The sequence below is a fragment of the Wyeomyia smithii genome, chromosome 1, assembly GCF_029784165.1.
Source record: "Wyeomyia smithii strain HCP4-BCI-WySm-NY-G18 chromosome 1, ASM2978416v1, whole genome shotgun sequence".
NCBI classification, from domain to species: domain Eukaryota; kingdom Metazoa; phylum Arthropoda; class Insecta; order Diptera; family Culicidae; genus Wyeomyia; species Wyeomyia smithii.
The window spans coordinates 122,606,982-122,624,191 of NC_073694.1; the positions used below are offsets into that span (position 1 = coordinate 122,606,982).

The 17,210-nt window shown below is 41.7% G+C and overlaps 1 protein-coding gene across 1 annotated transcript in view; it reads left to right on the forward strand.

Moving 5' to 3' along the window:
• LOC129718275 (synapsin) overlaps positions 1 to 17,210 on the forward strand; it is a 229,956-nt gene that overhangs the window by 34,103 nt on the left and 178,643 nt on the right. Inside the window, exon 5 of the mRNA XM_055668887.1 lies at positions 8,358 to 8,728. Within this exon, the coding sequence (XP_055524862.1) occupies positions 8,358 to 8,728 (371 nt within the window). The remainder of the gene's footprint in view (positions 1 to 8,357; positions 8,729 to 17,210) is intronic.

Consider the following 17,210-nt stretch of genomic DNA (forward strand, 5'->3'; position numbering starts at 1 on the left):
ACCATCTATGTAGAAAATGATTAACCCTGGACGCAAGTCAGGACCACCGCGTTCGCAAACATCACGCTCAGGTTCATCAAACATTCGAGATCGACTTCCAAAATTGTATCTTTCCTTCTCAAAGAGCTTTAATGATCTTTTAATCCGTAAAACGCTCTTTACGTCTTCTGATTGTATGAATTGATGCAGTGGAAGCATAAAAAGTAGAGTAATGCCTTGGTGGGTGTGCTTCTCAGTGCACCCGTTATTGAGAGAGTGGCTAGCCGTTGAAGTTTTTCCAACTTGTCTTGAGCACCTTTCTCCCTTGCTTTTGTCCACCATACCAGTAAGACATAGGTAATATGACATAGGTAAATCCAATGGATCATTTCCGGTTTGAGTCCCCACTGTTTACCAAAAGTTTTATTACATATCCATAGAGTATTTGTAGCTTTTTTTATAGCCTGCTCTAGATGTGTATTCCAGTTAAGTTTTTTGTCGAGAATTACTCCAAGGTATTTGACGTTATCTGAGAGTTCTAGAAGCTCACCTTTTGTCTATCATTTTTTTGAGAAGATCATCAACTATTAATGTCCACAGTAGAGGAGATATCACTTTTCCTTGCGGGCACTCTTTTATAGCTTTGACACATATATAAGAACTACCAAGGCTTTTGATAACATCTCGATCTGAGAACGACTGATGATAAGTTGATTGTCCTAAAGGATTTTGGCAAAGATTTGTTCTTTTATTGGCCTTAGGGATAGAAATAACCTGCGCTTGTCGCTACGCTCCAGGAATATAACCTAGAATTAAGCTGGATTGAAAGAGTTGTGTAAGAATGGGTATTAGAACTGCTTTACTCTTCTGTAGTAGGAGACTTGAAGGGTTCGAAGGAGTCAAGAACAACAAGAACTCCAGTACTTGATGCAGATGTACTTTAGTCTTCACTTGAGTTAATGATCGACCCGGGAAAGTGTCACACTAACAGTAAGTATGTAATGTGCATCTGAGCTTTGCTACTAGGCTATTGTCAATTTGGTCAAGGAAAGTTAGAAAAAAATAAAGCAAGATTCTTAAACTAATTGTGAAAAGTTTCCACGCTGATCTCTTCCCGGATGGTCTATTTTTACTGTCATCAACGAAAGTTTGTGTATTTATTCGATCAATTTTACTGCAATAAATGCGAATATAACATATTATATTGCGAATATCGAGAGAATGAAAAATTTCCAACAAATTCTACTATCAACTTCAAAAGTAGATAAAAATTTACTTGTCTGCGGATACGTATTTCAAACAACGACTTTTAGTCTTCATCAGTGAATGCAAATGTGCATATTTCATTACGCTGTCGTTCAAAGTATGTGTGAAATATTGACCCTGTCAATCGCACATTTTCCATGATAAATTAGTATTAATGATGTAGTTTCTGTATACATGTGAGACGTCCTAAAATATGTATGGAAGGCATGTCATATATTGCTATAGTATACAACTCGTTCTCCTATATATATCGCAAACTCTTCACGGTGCTTCCACAGACCGTTATTATAAAATGAAATGCACCAAAGAATCTGAGTACACCATTCGATTCGTTATGAGACGTTCGGTATATTTTTGAGTAATTGAGTAATTTTGAATAACGTAAAGTACAAAAAAGTGATATAAAACGATGAAATACTTTTTGCAAAGCTCGTTTTTCAACCAATTGTATGAAATAACTCCCAAAACATTTTCTACACATCCCAAGTATTATATTTCATGACACTTACCATTAGTGGACAGATTAATCCGCAAATCTTACAATGCACAATGATCTAAACTCGAAAAATCGTGATTATTTAAGACTTGACTGTAAAAAATTGATTTTATGTACCGTGGAATGGGGTGAAATTGATTATAAAATTTGGAGAAGTGAGTAAAGTTTGAAAAAAGCTCAAAAAATGTAATTTTCAACAATGATCATTTCATACCATTAAAGAAATACTGATGAATTCAGAGGAAACCACAAAGATTTTAATATCAGAGCTTGTTTTTGAGCTTTTGCAACAAACCGAATTGAATTTTGTCTAACGACGATCAAATAAGAGCAAATTTAGCAACAAGCAGCTCGTGAACCAAAATAAACAAATTTTAACCTGAAAAATCGTTATTTTCGTTTAAAAACTAGCTGTAAATGATATTTTTCAGCACAGAAATCATTATTTATCTTTAGCATATCGAAAAAAAGCACATTGCCAAAAGAACGTATGGATTTCATTACCTTACCTTACCTGTCAGCTCCAGGCCGAAGTGTCCCTTGCTGTTCGAAGAAGTCATCTCCAATCAACTCGGTCCATGGCTGCAGCTCGCCAGCCATGTCGTCTGCGGAGGCCCCGCAGGTTGTCTTCCACTTGATCGGGCCACCTTGCTCGCTGCGCGCCCCGTCGCCTTGTTCCAGCCGGGTTGTTATCAAGAGTCATTTTCATCGGGTTGTCGTCCGACCTCCTAACGACATGCCCAGCCCACCGTAGTCTCCCGATTTTCGCCGTTTGAACGATGAGTGGTTCTCCCAGCAGCTGATGCAACTCTTGGTTCATCCGCCTCCGCCATGATCCATCTTCCATCTGCACTCCACCACAGATGGTACGCAACACCTTTCGTTCGAAAACCCCAAGGGCGCGTTGGTCCTCCACGAGCATAGTCCAGGTTTGGTGGCCGTAGCGGACTACTGGTCTGATCAGTGTTTTGTAGATGGTTAACTTCGTGCGGCGGCGGATTTTATTCGAGCGGAGCGTCCTCCGGAGTCCAAAGTAGGCACGATTTCCTGCCATAAGGCGTCGACGAAATTTTCTGCTGGTGTCGTTGTTAGTAGTCACCAGTGAGCCCAGGTACACGAACTCGTCTACCACCTCGATTTCATCACCGCTAATATGAATTCGTGGCGGGAGGTTAACACTGTCTTCTCTGGAACCTCTTCCTCTCATGTACTTGGTCTTAGATGCGTTTATGGCCAGTCCAATTCGTCCGGCTTCAGCCTTCAGTCTGATGTACGTCTCCGTCATCTTTTCAAGGGTTTGTGCTACAATATCAATGTCATCGGCGAAGCCAAAGAGCTGAACAGACCTTCTAAAATCGTTTTATTGTTTTTCAGCCGGCCGATCTCCTCTCTAACCTCCTGGAGGTCAGTGGCTGGGATTCTGTCGTCATCTGCGCGTACACCAAGATCTACTAGCACTTCGCCGTCGTCCTCTGCTACATCGCCATTAAGGTGCTCATCGTAGTACTGCTTCCACCTGTCAATCACCTCACACTTGTTCGTGAGAAGGTTGCCGCCCAGGTCCCTGCACATGTCGGTTTGTGGCACATAGCCTTTGCGGGAACAGTTCAGCTTCTCGTAGAACTTTCGTGTGTCATTCGCACGGTACAATTTCTCCATCGTCTCGCGATCTCGATCTTCCTCCTGGCGCTTCTTTTTCCGTAAGACCGAGTTTTGTCTGTTCCGTGCGCGTCGGTAGCGCTCCACGTTCGCCCTCGTTTGGTGTTGCAGCATTCTCGCTCGTGCGGCATTCTTCTCTTCAACTAACTGTTTGCACTCGTCGTCAAACCAGTCGTTTCTCCTGTTCGGAGCCATAGTACTAAGCGCCGCTACAGCAGTACTACCTATGGCTGATCGAATGTCCCTCCAGCCATCTTCAAGAGAAGCTGCGCCAAGCTGCTCTTCCGTTGGTAATGCTGCTTCCAGCTGCTGCGCGTACTCCCGTGCAACCTCGGCGTCCCGTAGTTGCCCAATGTTTGGTCGCGGTGGGCGACTTTGACGCGTGTTTCGCACCGTCGAAAGTTTTGAGCGCATGCATACTGCAACAAGGTAATGATCCGAATGAATATTCGCACTGCGGTAGGTGCGAACGTTGATGACGTCAGAGAAGAATTTACCATCGATTAGAACGTGGTCGATTTGGTTCTCCACTTGTAAGTCAGGTGATCTCCAGGTGGCTTTGTGGATGTCTTTGCGGGGGAAGAAGGTACTTATAACTACCATACCGCGGGAGGCTGCAAAGTTATCACATCGTTGGCCGTTATCATTTGATGCGGCGTGCAGGCTATTCGGCCCTATCACCGGTCTGTACATTGCCTCCCGTCCTATGTGAGCGTTCATATCACCGATGACGATCTTAACGTCCCGTTGCGGACAGCTATCATACACCTGCTCCAGCTGCGCATAGAACGCTTCTTTCTCATCGTCGACTCTTCCTTCGTGTGGGCAGTGCACGTTGATGATGCTGTAGTTGAAGAACCGGTCCTTAATTCTCAACTTACACATCCTCACACTGATCGGCTGCCACCCGATCACGCGTTGGGGCATCCTACCCAGCACTATAAAGCCCGTCCCAAGCTCGTTGGTAGTGCCACAGCTCTGCAGTTCCTGCAGTGCTACGATTTCGAAGTTGCGCGGATTTAGTTTATCATATAAGATCCTGTCGCAGCCGTGAAAGCCTAACGATCTGCAGTTCCATGTACCGAGTTTCCAATCGTAGTCTTTATTTCGTCGCCTAGGTCTGTGCCGATTGTTCCGATCCGTATTAACTTCTTCGATATTTGCAATGTTTGGTGTTTTTCGGGGCGGCTTGTTGGGCCTTCCCCAACCCCCTGTCTCGCCGGAGGGCCATCGTGTCAGCTCTGATTAGAGTCCCACGCTGACACCAGGACGTTGATCAGCCGCTCCTAACATGGAGATCAGACGCTGTTTTGAGCCGCACCATCTTGGTGAACAGACGCTCGGGTTGGCGAAGCATTTCCTCTACCGCCGAGATATGGTTACCGCGTCAACGATCGCGTCGCACCTTCTCACTTAGCTATTGTCGGATGACAACATTGCCCAGGCAATGCCAACCAGTTGTGTCCATGTTTTGAATGGTAATCTATTGTATCATATGACTCGTGGAGGCGTGAGATAGGAACTTGTGAGGACCGGAGCTAAGTTTAACGCTCCTTCCAAGTTGTCGACTCACCATTTGAATCAATTCCACCCAAATTTTCATCATGGTACCTTATAGAATTATCGAATTTATTTCATGAAGAAGACGATAGAAATTTCACCAATAGTCATAGAGGTTGATTGGAGCATATACCAGTACTTGTTTTTAAATTATACTATTTCGGGAAAAATGTACATGAAGCTAGTTAATTGGAATTTTTTTTAAAAATTGATCAATTTCACCCCGTTCCGTTGTACTTAATGTCTACAGCAAAACTGTTTCATAGAATAAGGTCTTTCGATTTATCGATCAATTCACCTAGCAGTTATATAAAAAAATATTTTGTCTATTTTTTAATATACCAGATTGCTTTCTTCAGAAAAATGTAAAAGAAAACAAGTTGCTGAACACTGTAGTGTCCTATCTGTAAGTTGGACATGACAAAATAGAGTTTTTTTTTGTGGAACACTCCACTCAGCTAAGCTTTTCTCAAGACTTTGTATAATTTATTGTTTTGGCAATCACAGAAAAAGTTATAGACAGAAAACCGGTTTTAAAACGGGTAAGTATTTTCAATAATACGTACTGTGCGGGTAAAATGAACAGCCCAAAGTAATTGTATAAAAAAATTGTAAATTTCCATTTCAAATTCGGGATGCTTCGTGTTCATATCAAAAGGAAGGCAGAGGTAAACTTGGACCGATGAACAGATGGCCACGGCCAAACGTGCCGTTGAATGCTGAATGTCCTAGAACAAGCTTCCACCATTTCCCAGTTTCTCGCGAATAAAGTCACATATTGTTATTGATTCTACGATAAACGGTGAAAATTAGACTCTTGGTGAATGCATAACTGTGTCACGTGTTATGCAACAACATTTTACACTAGATTCTGTTTTTACGCGACTTTTTTTTACGTGATTTTACTTAACACGTTTTTTACGCGATTTTCTCGTAATTACGCGATTTTCTTGAAATTACGCGATTTGTGACATGGAAAACATTTGTATACGAGTCAACATATAACACACACATACATACACATACATACACACATACACACATATGCACACGTACACACACATAAACACACGCATACCTACACACATACACACATACATACACATACACATACACACACACACATACACACACATATACACACATTCACACACATACACACACATACACCCCATAGCGAAATATTTTATCAAAACGACGCGATTTTTTTTTAACACGATTTGTTTCGAATTACGCGATTTATTCAAAACTACACGATTTTCTACGCGATTCTTTTTTGCGTGCACGTATCAATCGCGTAAAAAGAGAAATCAGTGTACTACCAGTAGAGCGATAATTAACCTTCACGTCCAAGGTGTTCATATTACCACCTCCCTATGTTCATTTTGCCTACACGTGACCATTTTACCCCCAAAAAACTCTTTTTAAAAACACTCAAGAAAACTCTGAAAAATACTATATATGAGAACTTTTACTCGTCGCCATTAGTGACTCATAGCGAATTTCTTTATTCCACCAGCTCATGAGCTCACCTCGTTTTGACCTGAAAGCGCACTAACTGCTGTCAAAACCCTTCTTTATTCGCTCGATATTGACCCAGTTTTGACCTGGAAGCGCCTGCAAAACAGACAGGTTCGCACTGTGATTTTTGTCAGTTTTGCGAGTGGGTTCACCAATACTATTACATCGTATCTGTCAAAACGGTCAAAACACGCGGGTGATGCTGAAAACAAAAGAAAAATGTGTTGTCGTCTGTGCAGTGAAATCATGGAACGCAGAGAGAAATAATTGCTGCAGCAAAGGTATTTGTTATGGAACTATTGGAATCGGATTTAGATTTGCATTCCGATTCCGATTCCGAGTTCGAAAGTGCTTTAATCAGAATTTTCAGTAAGCCATCGAAAACAAGCAGGAGTCGGGTGGCGAATTTTGTCATCGACGTAGTGGAAAAATATACAGATGCGTTTGTTATTGTTGCTGTTTTTCAAGCTGCAAAACCAAAACACGACCAAAGCAGAAATCTTTTAAATCTTAAATAATATCAAAAATGATTTGTTATTGTTGTGTTTAGGATTGGCATCCGCAATACAAGAGCTACCGATCGGATAACATTTGTTTTTCACGCTTCTGGATCCGAGTTGCATCCAAGTTGCGACCGATCGAATATACGTAAAGCTGTCATAAGTTGAAAACAGACTGAAATCAGCTGATCGCAACTGTCTCGTGGATTGCCTTATTTATGTTTACAATGCACATGGTCTCACGCACACCAACGCAAGGCTTTAGATCATAGATCGAGATCGTTTTTTTATTCCACCCGAATAAATGGCACTAACCCCGTGGAATAAAGAAATTCGACTCATGGTTTTAGTGTTTAATGAGGTTGAAAATTGAAAAAGGGCTTGGGTGTCTATTTTATCACCCCTTTCCCTTTGTAAATCTTCATAAAGTTAGCTTCAAATTAGAACACGAGAACGTCGATATTGACTTGTGAATTTTCCAAACGAATAAGAAACTGAAAATTTTGGTCAATTATTGGTGAATTGAGTTTCATTTGGAATGGACGCCTTTGGAATAGAATAATTCTATCAATAATTGCACAATCTAATGCTTCCAAAACGGACTCAATATGTGTGATTAATTAACTAGATACATGACCTTGATTGTAGATGGATTTTCTACTGATGAAAAACATGTAGGACTATTAAGGGTTTAATTTGAGTGAAATCCTGTGGAACAATCATCAAACAAAAACCACTCAGTGGCTTGCTATGAACAGGACACAATAGTAGAGGGTGATTCGTTATTGATTTTAGGAGAAATTACGTTTTCAATACTTTTATGGGCGAAAATGCCATGTTAAAGGTATTGCAGATTGTGAGTTCGAGTCCCGTCTGGATGAGAATTTTTTTTATAAGTCTAAGTCGCACCTTTTGTTTCTGTTTCGCATCCTCTTAAATCTTCATAGTTTTCCCGCTTTACTAAACTTAAAACAAAAATTTACCATAGGATCCCCAAAGAATTATTCCATTATCGGTGTGTATCGTTAAAAAACCACCGGTTGCTAATCACCTTTAATATAAATTTTGTGCTCGTATGTGCATTGGAATGGTAAATATGTTACGGCAATTAATAAAATTCCAAGTTCAATGCGAGCTTCAATTCTCAAAGTTCCAATAACTTTAGTATAAAGAACACGATGGATTACAATTACAACTCTACCACTGAAACTTTAAATTCTATCGAATCTATCGTAATTGAGATCGTATTTTAATTGGATATTTGCTTTGAGAAAAGTTTCAGTAGTAATTGCAATGAGCAAATTGTTTATAGCTAAAAAATTAAAAGTTGGACTGTGTATTCATGTATAATAATTGATTTATTTTCTCGAAAACAGGCGCTGCAGTATCCAGTGCAACCCGTGTCCAACCTTTCAATAAAGACAAGTGCTTCACACTGCTGGTTCTAGATGATCAAAACACGGATTGGTCAAAATATTTCCGTGGTAAACGACTTCACGGTGACTTCGATATACGGGTGGAGCAAGCAGAGTTTAGAGAAATCTCGCTTACAGCAAACGCAGATGCTGGTCCATTAATCTCATTCATACGAGGAAGTTCAAAACAACCAAAGTCTTTCCGACCCGACTTCATTCTTGTTCGTCAAGCACCACGGGACGGAACCAAAGATTATCGGTCCACTCTTTTGGGCTTAAAGTATGGCGGAGTGCCTAGCATCAATTCATTGCATTCACTGTATCAGTTCCAGGTAAGTTTGATTTGTTTTTTTTTTTAAACTTTCAACAGTTATGACCAAACCATAACGAATCAACAAGACGTTTAAAATTCTAAAGCAACCGAACAATTGTCCAAGTGCTATTGAAGTTTGGCTTTTGCTTGGTAGCCTCAGGCTTTTAAATGACCTCAACTGGTTTTGCTGTTTGAGTATCCTTCAAGGTTGGTCATGTAGGTTAAGCATAACATTCACCTTGCTGTTTCAATCACATTTTTTTTCCAAACTAAAGTCATTATTAAACTTTTTGTCATGTATGAATTATGGCATCACCTGACATCTGGGAATTTGGTCAATCGAGCCACCGAAGAGGTGAGCGAATTCATGGGCAAAACAATGTAGAACAAGGAACATACAATATGAACGTTATCGACACTGGTGGGGAATTGTTTTGTTTTGTTTTTTTTTTTTTTTTTTGGTTTTGTAAGAATTTGTTTATTTCTAACTAGTTAAAAGTTTTTACAGATAATATTTACATTTCACAATCTAATTCAACTCCAGTGAAGTTAGGTTAATACCATTAGTACTACAATGTATAATGAAGCTTGAATATTTTGCAAACAATGTCAAAGTTTTAGTTTTTATTGTTTCTCGGAGGCTTCTCAACTGTGGTCTCAAGAGTTCTCCTATCTGAAGTCTGCGCCATCCATTCAGAAAGCATGTTCACCTTCCGTTGTAGTAAACTCCAGGCTGGTTCCACACGCCTACATTCGCTCAGTTTGTGCTCTAATGTCTCAACAGCGTTATTGCAATATAAGCAATTTTTCCGTCGGCTCTGTTCATCCGAAACATCAGCTTTCGGTGTTCAAGTTTTCCATTGATCAATAGAAACAAGACACTCCTTTCGCTTGAGTTAATGCCTCGTATGGATATATTTCTCCAAATCAACCGCCAATCTGCTGTGGGGTAGTCATTGGACACCGTGGGTGATTCAGTCTGTTAAACGTAGTAACTATGAAGCGTTTCTACGGATATATGTTGTTGGCCATGTGGAGGGATAGTTCGGAAATTTAAAATTATTTTTAAACAAGGACAATCTATGAGTGGGGTAGGATTCGCTTGGGAAAGAAAGGACATATAGAAAGGAAGGGAATTCATGTCATTCATATGCCGATTGATTAGAAGCGCTTTGCACTTGAGTGCCGCAAATGTAGTTTCAAACCGTCTGCCTCCTTGCTTCGCGCCAGCTGTTGCATTGGTACACATGCCGTAATACCGCGCCACAGAAACATTCTCATAGTCGAAGTCAGTTTTGCCGTATGGACGGCAGTCGGAGTGAGAATCGATGCAAGATATCAGATCTTTGACGTTATGAACGTGTTGAGGAGTATAACTTTCTGGTATAAGTTGAGTGTACGGAGTGAGTGTAGATAAATCTGCCTGGAGAAACTCAATACGATCGCATCCCAGTTCAGTTTATTTATCTGCCGAATGGAGTTAGCGAAGGTCACTCCCAACACACGGACGGTGTTTTCGTTTCGCAGCCATGGCACGGTGAGTGGCATGACATCGGTATACCCCACTGATAACGAAGTAGATTTCTCCAGGCTCAGTTTTGCTCCCAAGACGCGTTCAAAGCGTTGCAGTGTTTCTCGTATCTGGTCCATTCTTGTCAAGCATGTGCATATCACCGTCACATCGTCGGCATATGCGACAACGAGATCAGACTCACAAATCTCTTCAAGCTGTTTGAGCAGTGGGTGTAAATAGATCACGAACAGGTGCATTGAGAGCGGATCCCCTTGGCGAACTGATCTCTGGATGGGGAAGGCTGCTGAGAGATGTCCACTAATCAACAAGCGAGAGGACGAGAGCTCTCCGATCTTTTGGAGAAGGCGCACGAGATTCGGGTCAAACCCGAGCGAGCACATGTTACGAAAAAGGAAAGATCGGTCCACAACGTCGAAAGCATGACAAAGATCGAAGGATGCCAGCAAGCCACGATGTTTATGTTTAATCAGTTGTGCGACACGATCCTTCATAGCGAGAGTGACCTGGAAAATATTTCGGCTAGTGTTAGCGCATTTCTGGCTCTCGGTAAGCACGTGGTGGGTGCTCATGACACTCTCCAGACGCTGTTTGAGAATGCGTGATAAAATCTTGTAGTCGAAGTTTAGTTGCGAGATTGGCCTGTAAGCGCTCGCTGTTTGACCATTGCCCTTCTTTTTGACGAGCAACGAAATCGGCAGAGAAGTTCCCCGACAAAGCCTCGTTTATGACGAGGGTGAGCTCTCTCCGTATCACATCGAAAGTTTTAAGATAGAACTCTCGAGGCAGGGAATCTCCACCGGGGGATTTATTTGGGCTGCTAGATTTGATGGCTGTGTAAATTTCAGCTGCTGTTATGTCGTGCATGCAGGACTCACTTACCGGATCGTTTTCTGGAATCATTCTCTCGCATTCGAATGTGTTCTCCGTATCTTCTTCCGTCTCACCCACAGCATACAGAGATTGGTAGAAGTGAAGCATGTGCCGTTCGAATTCGGTAGCGTCGTCGATGAGTTGGTTTTCTTCGTTGCGTAGCTGTGAATTATTTGTTTTTCTCCTGCGTCTGTCGCCCAGCTGGAACATTGATATTGGTTCTCCCGCTATAAATGATTCATTGATGCGCATAAACGCCTGCGTGAAATTGCGCGGCAGAGTTAGCATTTTCGCTTTCACCCGGTTTATTGTACATAGCATTTCTGGGTTTTGGAAATAGCCATTGTACGCTTGCCGTAACTCTCTATATAAACGTTGATGTTTTTGGTGAAATTCATCAAAGGCCAGCTTCGATTTCCAACGGAAGAAAGATTTTATTCTAGGTTTAGCGTACGATAGCCACCACTGCATCCATGAGGGGTAGTTTCGTTTCTGACGAGTCCAGTATTGCCATTTTAACTGCAATTCGTTTATGTTTTCTGTTGTCAACAAATGAGGACGTAGAGACCAAAAACCACGTCCTGGCTGATGGCCTGACTGAGGAAGGCAAATACGTGCTGTTAACGCCTTATGATATGTAAAACAACACATATGCGAATCGGTTGACCTTAGCATACCTCGTAGACCTGGGCTGACATAAATGCGGTCTAACCGAGATGATGAGTTGTGTGTAATGTAGGTGTAGCCAGGGGTAGTTGGGTGGAGTTATTCCCAAACATCGAGAAGGTTTAGCTGCTGCACAGTTGCAGAAAGAGCGGGACTGTGGTGGCTTCCAGTAGCATCGCAACGCCGCACAACACAGTTGAAATCACCTCCTATCAATGTGTGCTCTGTAGGATGACGAATACAGTAAGCGAGAGTACTATTGAAGAGACGCTCTCTCTCCGCTCGTAGGGCCGTACCAGATGGAGCGTAAACGTTGCAGATGGTTGTGTTTTGAAGCCGTATTGCGATTATTCGTCCGTCGAGACTCTTCTCAACGTTCGAGAAACGCAGGTGATCTTTCAGTGCTATTGCTGTTCCTCTACGGGAGTAATCTATATTACACACAACGTTGTACCCAGGCAGGCTGATTTAATCATTTTCTACTTCCTGCAAAAGTGCAATTTCTATGCTCATTGTTTGTAGAAACGTCCGAAGCGCGTTTAGTTTTGTTGAGTTTGTGATGGTGTTTATATTTATCGATGCGATGTTGTAGCTAACGAGATTCATTAAATATTATATAGTCTGAAGAGTTCTATATTTTATCAACCTCAATCTCCTCAACTTCTTCGTCGTCAGCGTTGTTTTGTCGCTATTTCTTGCCTGGCGGTCGACCAATTCGGCGCTTGCTGCTTCCTGAAGCTGATGAACAGTCTGTGTCGTTTCCATCGGTTGAGGTAGTTTGTCGGGTAGTCATTCTGTTGGTAGTAGCTACCATTGCCGGAGGAGCCATGAGCGTCACGAGTTGATCGGAAATGTTCGTTTTCGCGAACTTCAGATCGATAGGATACGGTACAAAGAGCTTCATGTGAGCTAAGGGCAGCTTCGGAGCTACCGGTTTAGGTTAAACTATGCCTGGTCTTTGAATTAGCGGATTCGGTTTTGGTTGTTTTTCATTTTTCGCTCCCTCTCCGGGCTTAGGACCGAAAGGTTTGGCGGCAGTGTTCTTCTGCGTAGTAGCAGAGGGTTTCGTGGCGGATTTTTGTCCCGTTTGTTTTGCAACATTCGCATATGTCTTCTTCACAAGCAACTTTTTATTTTGCACACACGAGATGCCGTTGTGAATAAACTCGCTGCAGTGGCGACATGTTTGCAACTGGCCGAAATACGTCACACTTGTCGTTTGTCCATCAATCGTGATGTAGCTTTCAATATTGCGCTTTACCATCATGCGCACTATTTTACCTCCCGTCGAAAGACCACCGAAGCGATATTTGCTGTCCCATACGTGATCGGTGACCGACAGAACCTCACCGTAGTCGCTTAGAAATTCGGCAATTTGCTCGTTCGTTATGTCTTCGGATAAGTCCGATAACTTTGCCTCTACCGGTCCGTCCTCTAGTATAATCCAAAGTGTGTAGATTTTGCCATCTACTTCGGTTTCACGCTTTTTGTCGTGTTCTGCTATGATCTTCTGCGCCAGCTCCAGGTCAACGACCTTTACAAAAGCACATCCTAGCACCTGTTCGTACTGTAGACCCAACACGGTACCGACAAACTCGTGAAGCTCTTCAAAGGACGGCTTCTTCGGCACGTTCGCGTAGTCGATGCGAAACGTGTTTTCGCGTCGAACACTCATCGCGCAGATAAACGCGGCGAAAAATCACTCAAAACGGTGCTTAAGTGAAATGACGTTGTTAAATAGCTTGCGTATGACTTCCAGAGAAAAAACACGTCTGCTTTCTTTGAAAGTTGAGCGCTAACTGATTGGTCATGTAGGTTAAGCATAACATTCACCTTGCTGTTTCAATCACAGTTTTATTCCGAACTAAAGTCATTATTAAACTTTTTGTCATGCATGAATTATGGCATCGTCTGACATCTGGGACTTTGGTCAATCGAGCCACCGAAGAGGTGAGCGAATTCATGGGCAAAACAATGTAGAACAAGGAACATACAATATGAACGTTATCGACACTGGTGGGGAATTGTTTTGTTCGGAAGAGGAAAGATATTTTTGTACTTTGGAAACACTGAAGGAAAGCAACATCGAGTTCCACACTTCATTCACTCTGATGAACAGTCGGTTAAAATGATTCTCTCGCGACTGCCGGTATTTGACATCGAAGATGGTAGCACATAATGTTCAGCCCCCAAAGATAACGCTGTTTTCCAGAAAGGTAAGAGGGTTGAAAGGAACCGCGCTCTACGTACTATACATTTTTGAAGAAATCTTTAAGTCAGAGGCATTACAATCAATGTCATCGTGAACGGCATTACATTCACTGTCATCGTGAATTGAGTTCTTAAACATGGCGAGATATACCTGTCGACGCCATATTTGGTCTCTAACAAACAACAGACATTTTGCAGCTTTCTCTTCACCTTAACACTCGTCACAAGAGGTCATATCATCCAACTTCAGGATCAAAATTGTTAATCGATAACCTATCGAAAACGCCGATAACGATACCGTCTGTTATTGTTATCGACGATGACGCTTACGTCTTCAAACATTATCGTCATTGTCAAAGGCGATAACTGCTGGATGGTTTCGAATCGATAACGTTTGTTTATTAACAACCACTGCAAGACCAATTTTTGCATCATAAAATATATCATTTAGATGCATTTCAAACGCAAATATGACAATGCAACATACCTTGCTATTCAATGTCTTGCTATTTTGTGCTACAAAAAGTGCCTTAAAAGCTAGAACAATCAAAACTCGGACATTTATTTTCCTGATGAGAAGCGAAACATAAACAAATAAGGAAAAGTTTCTTTCTGTTGCCTAGTGATGCTTCGTCTCCAACCCTCCGAAGTGAAAAAACGTTTCCTCACTCCGTGCCTGCTTTTGGTCAAATCGTTACATCACTCGCTACAACAGCAAACAAAATTGACATAAGACGTTAGTGAGCTGATAACGTCTAGTGACTATCGTCATCGCCGATAACGTTAATGTTCGAAGACGCTATCGTCATCGTCAATAACGAAACCATACGTTATCGGTAACGGCGATGACGATTGTCGACGATATTCTATCGTATTAACAACCTTGATCAGGATCATACATCCATTGACTATTAATGCCTTGTTCAGACTACGTCGCACGATGATATCGGATATCACCTCGGGTGTTCACACAACAGCAAGCTGATATGATTTCACATTTGCTTTGGCAATTGAAAAGAGAAGAACACAAAAACAGGTCAAAGCAAAAACAAGATAACAAGAGCAATGCAATTAGAGTAGAGATGTCAGCTAGTTGGCTCGCACCAACGGGAACTCTCATGCAATTGTCAAAATGTGCGGGATGACAAGAGCAAAAATATATTCTTCCTTGTTTTTCGCATGCAACGCGAATTTCGAAATTTGTAGAGTTGCGTCAACTGTCTTTGGGCCGTGCCATTGTCATGTCATGTTATTTATCTATTGTTGTACTGCCGTGGGCTGGGGTTTTGACGTAAGCGCCAGAAACACAAAATCGCTCCAGAAGCATCGCAGCACTCCTATCTCATCGTCATTTCTATATAAAATGGCGCTAACGTCACATCTTGTCTTTGATATTTCTCAGCTATTTTTCAATATTTTTAAAAACGGCACCTAACATTTTGAAGTGGGCTATTCATACTATAGTATTACGTAAAAAAACGAAATTTGAAAATTTGGCGTTTACGTCAAAATCCCAGCCCACGGCAGTGTAGCGGTTCTATTTTCTGTAGTTACAACTGATTAATCGTTTCTGTAATGTTGTTTATACCTTGATATAACTCGTCGTTTATAGTAATTTGCTTATTGTTGTTCCAAGTGAATTTGCCAATGTCGTCATTTATGAGTTTAAAATCGTCGGCGTCTGGCGAGTCGACGTCCATTTCCATGCTCGTCCTAGTGCGTCTCATCTCTTGGTTCGTACGCGTGTACGTTCCAGTTTTGTCCCTAGGTCGGAGACTTTCCGTCTAAGTATTGAGATGATTTCGGCGTCGTCATCCGTGTCATTTTGTCGTGAGAGTAGTGTCAATTTAATGTTTTGCACGGTTTGGCTTATCTTGTTAACGTGTATAATTTTGTTGTATCCCTGAATGATTTTACAATTTATATCTATAAATGCGAATGCCTGTCTGTCTGTCTTTCTGTCTGTCTGTCTGTCTGTTCCCTTATAAACAATCTTTGACCGTCGCGCTACCGCGTGTATCTAACCTTCTCTCGACAATTCGTACTCGCCGCGTAACAATTTTTAATCAGTGCTATGGAAAAGTGTGGCATAACCAACTGTACTTCGACCGACAACCGTTTCCTGTGGAAATGCGAAGGAATATGCAAAAGGCACTTCCACGCTGCCTGCGTAGGAACCCGTAGAAACCAAGAAGAACTACTGCGTTCATTCATGCTGCCCTTATGCATAGAATGCCAGGAACAGTTCATGGACCAACTCCAACTGAAGAAGCTCATCCAGCACCAGAAAATTTTAACAGAAAGTATTGAATCACAAATCAAATCAAATCATTCAATAATCAGTCAACTTCCTAAACTGACTGTAACGCACGACACACTGGACAGTATCAATACACTGCTTTCTGAATTGAAGACGGAAATTAAAAAAGTAAATATCAACACAAACAATGCGTCGGCAAAAACCATAAATCGCATTTCGACGCTGTTCGGCGAACTTGGCCATGACTCCATATCGGACATATCGGACATTAGCAAAGAAAACCGGCAGCACACAAAGAACATACAACAGCACCTGGAAAAAGCATTTACTAATATAGAATCAAAAATTGACAATATGGAACACCAATTAGAAGCTATACAAAATAAGAAAACAAACTGCAGTACAACGGCGCAGGAACTAATTAATGAATTAAAAGCGCTCAAAGAATCGAATTCACTCCAGCCAAAAACAGACAATCATCCCAGTCTGGCTGAAGAACTTCGCCTTTCATTGCCACTTCCAGAATCGGACTCAGAAGAACACCGTACTCCAAATTTCACATCAGGCTGGCGCCTATTTGGCAATTAAAAAGTATGGAAACGCGACTGGACTGAATATGACGCCAGACAGCGTAAAAGACGCATGCAGGAAAAGCAAGCAGAAAAGGCCGCTCGTAAACGTATGCAGCAACGCAAACGTCAGCAGGAAAACTCAAACCCTATCAGCATAAGTAACACCTATAAACACGGAATAAACCATTTCGCCTGCAACTCAAAGAAAACTCAAATTGCTGAAATGCCAAAACAACCACTACCCTCGGACAAAGACCTCCTGGCAGCTGCACGCGTTCAATTTGCTGGGCCGCCGAATTCGGACATAACATCAAAATTTATAAATTTCCAAAAAGGCGAAACTATCAACTCATATCGGACAGAAAAAAATGCAACTAACAATGAAAAT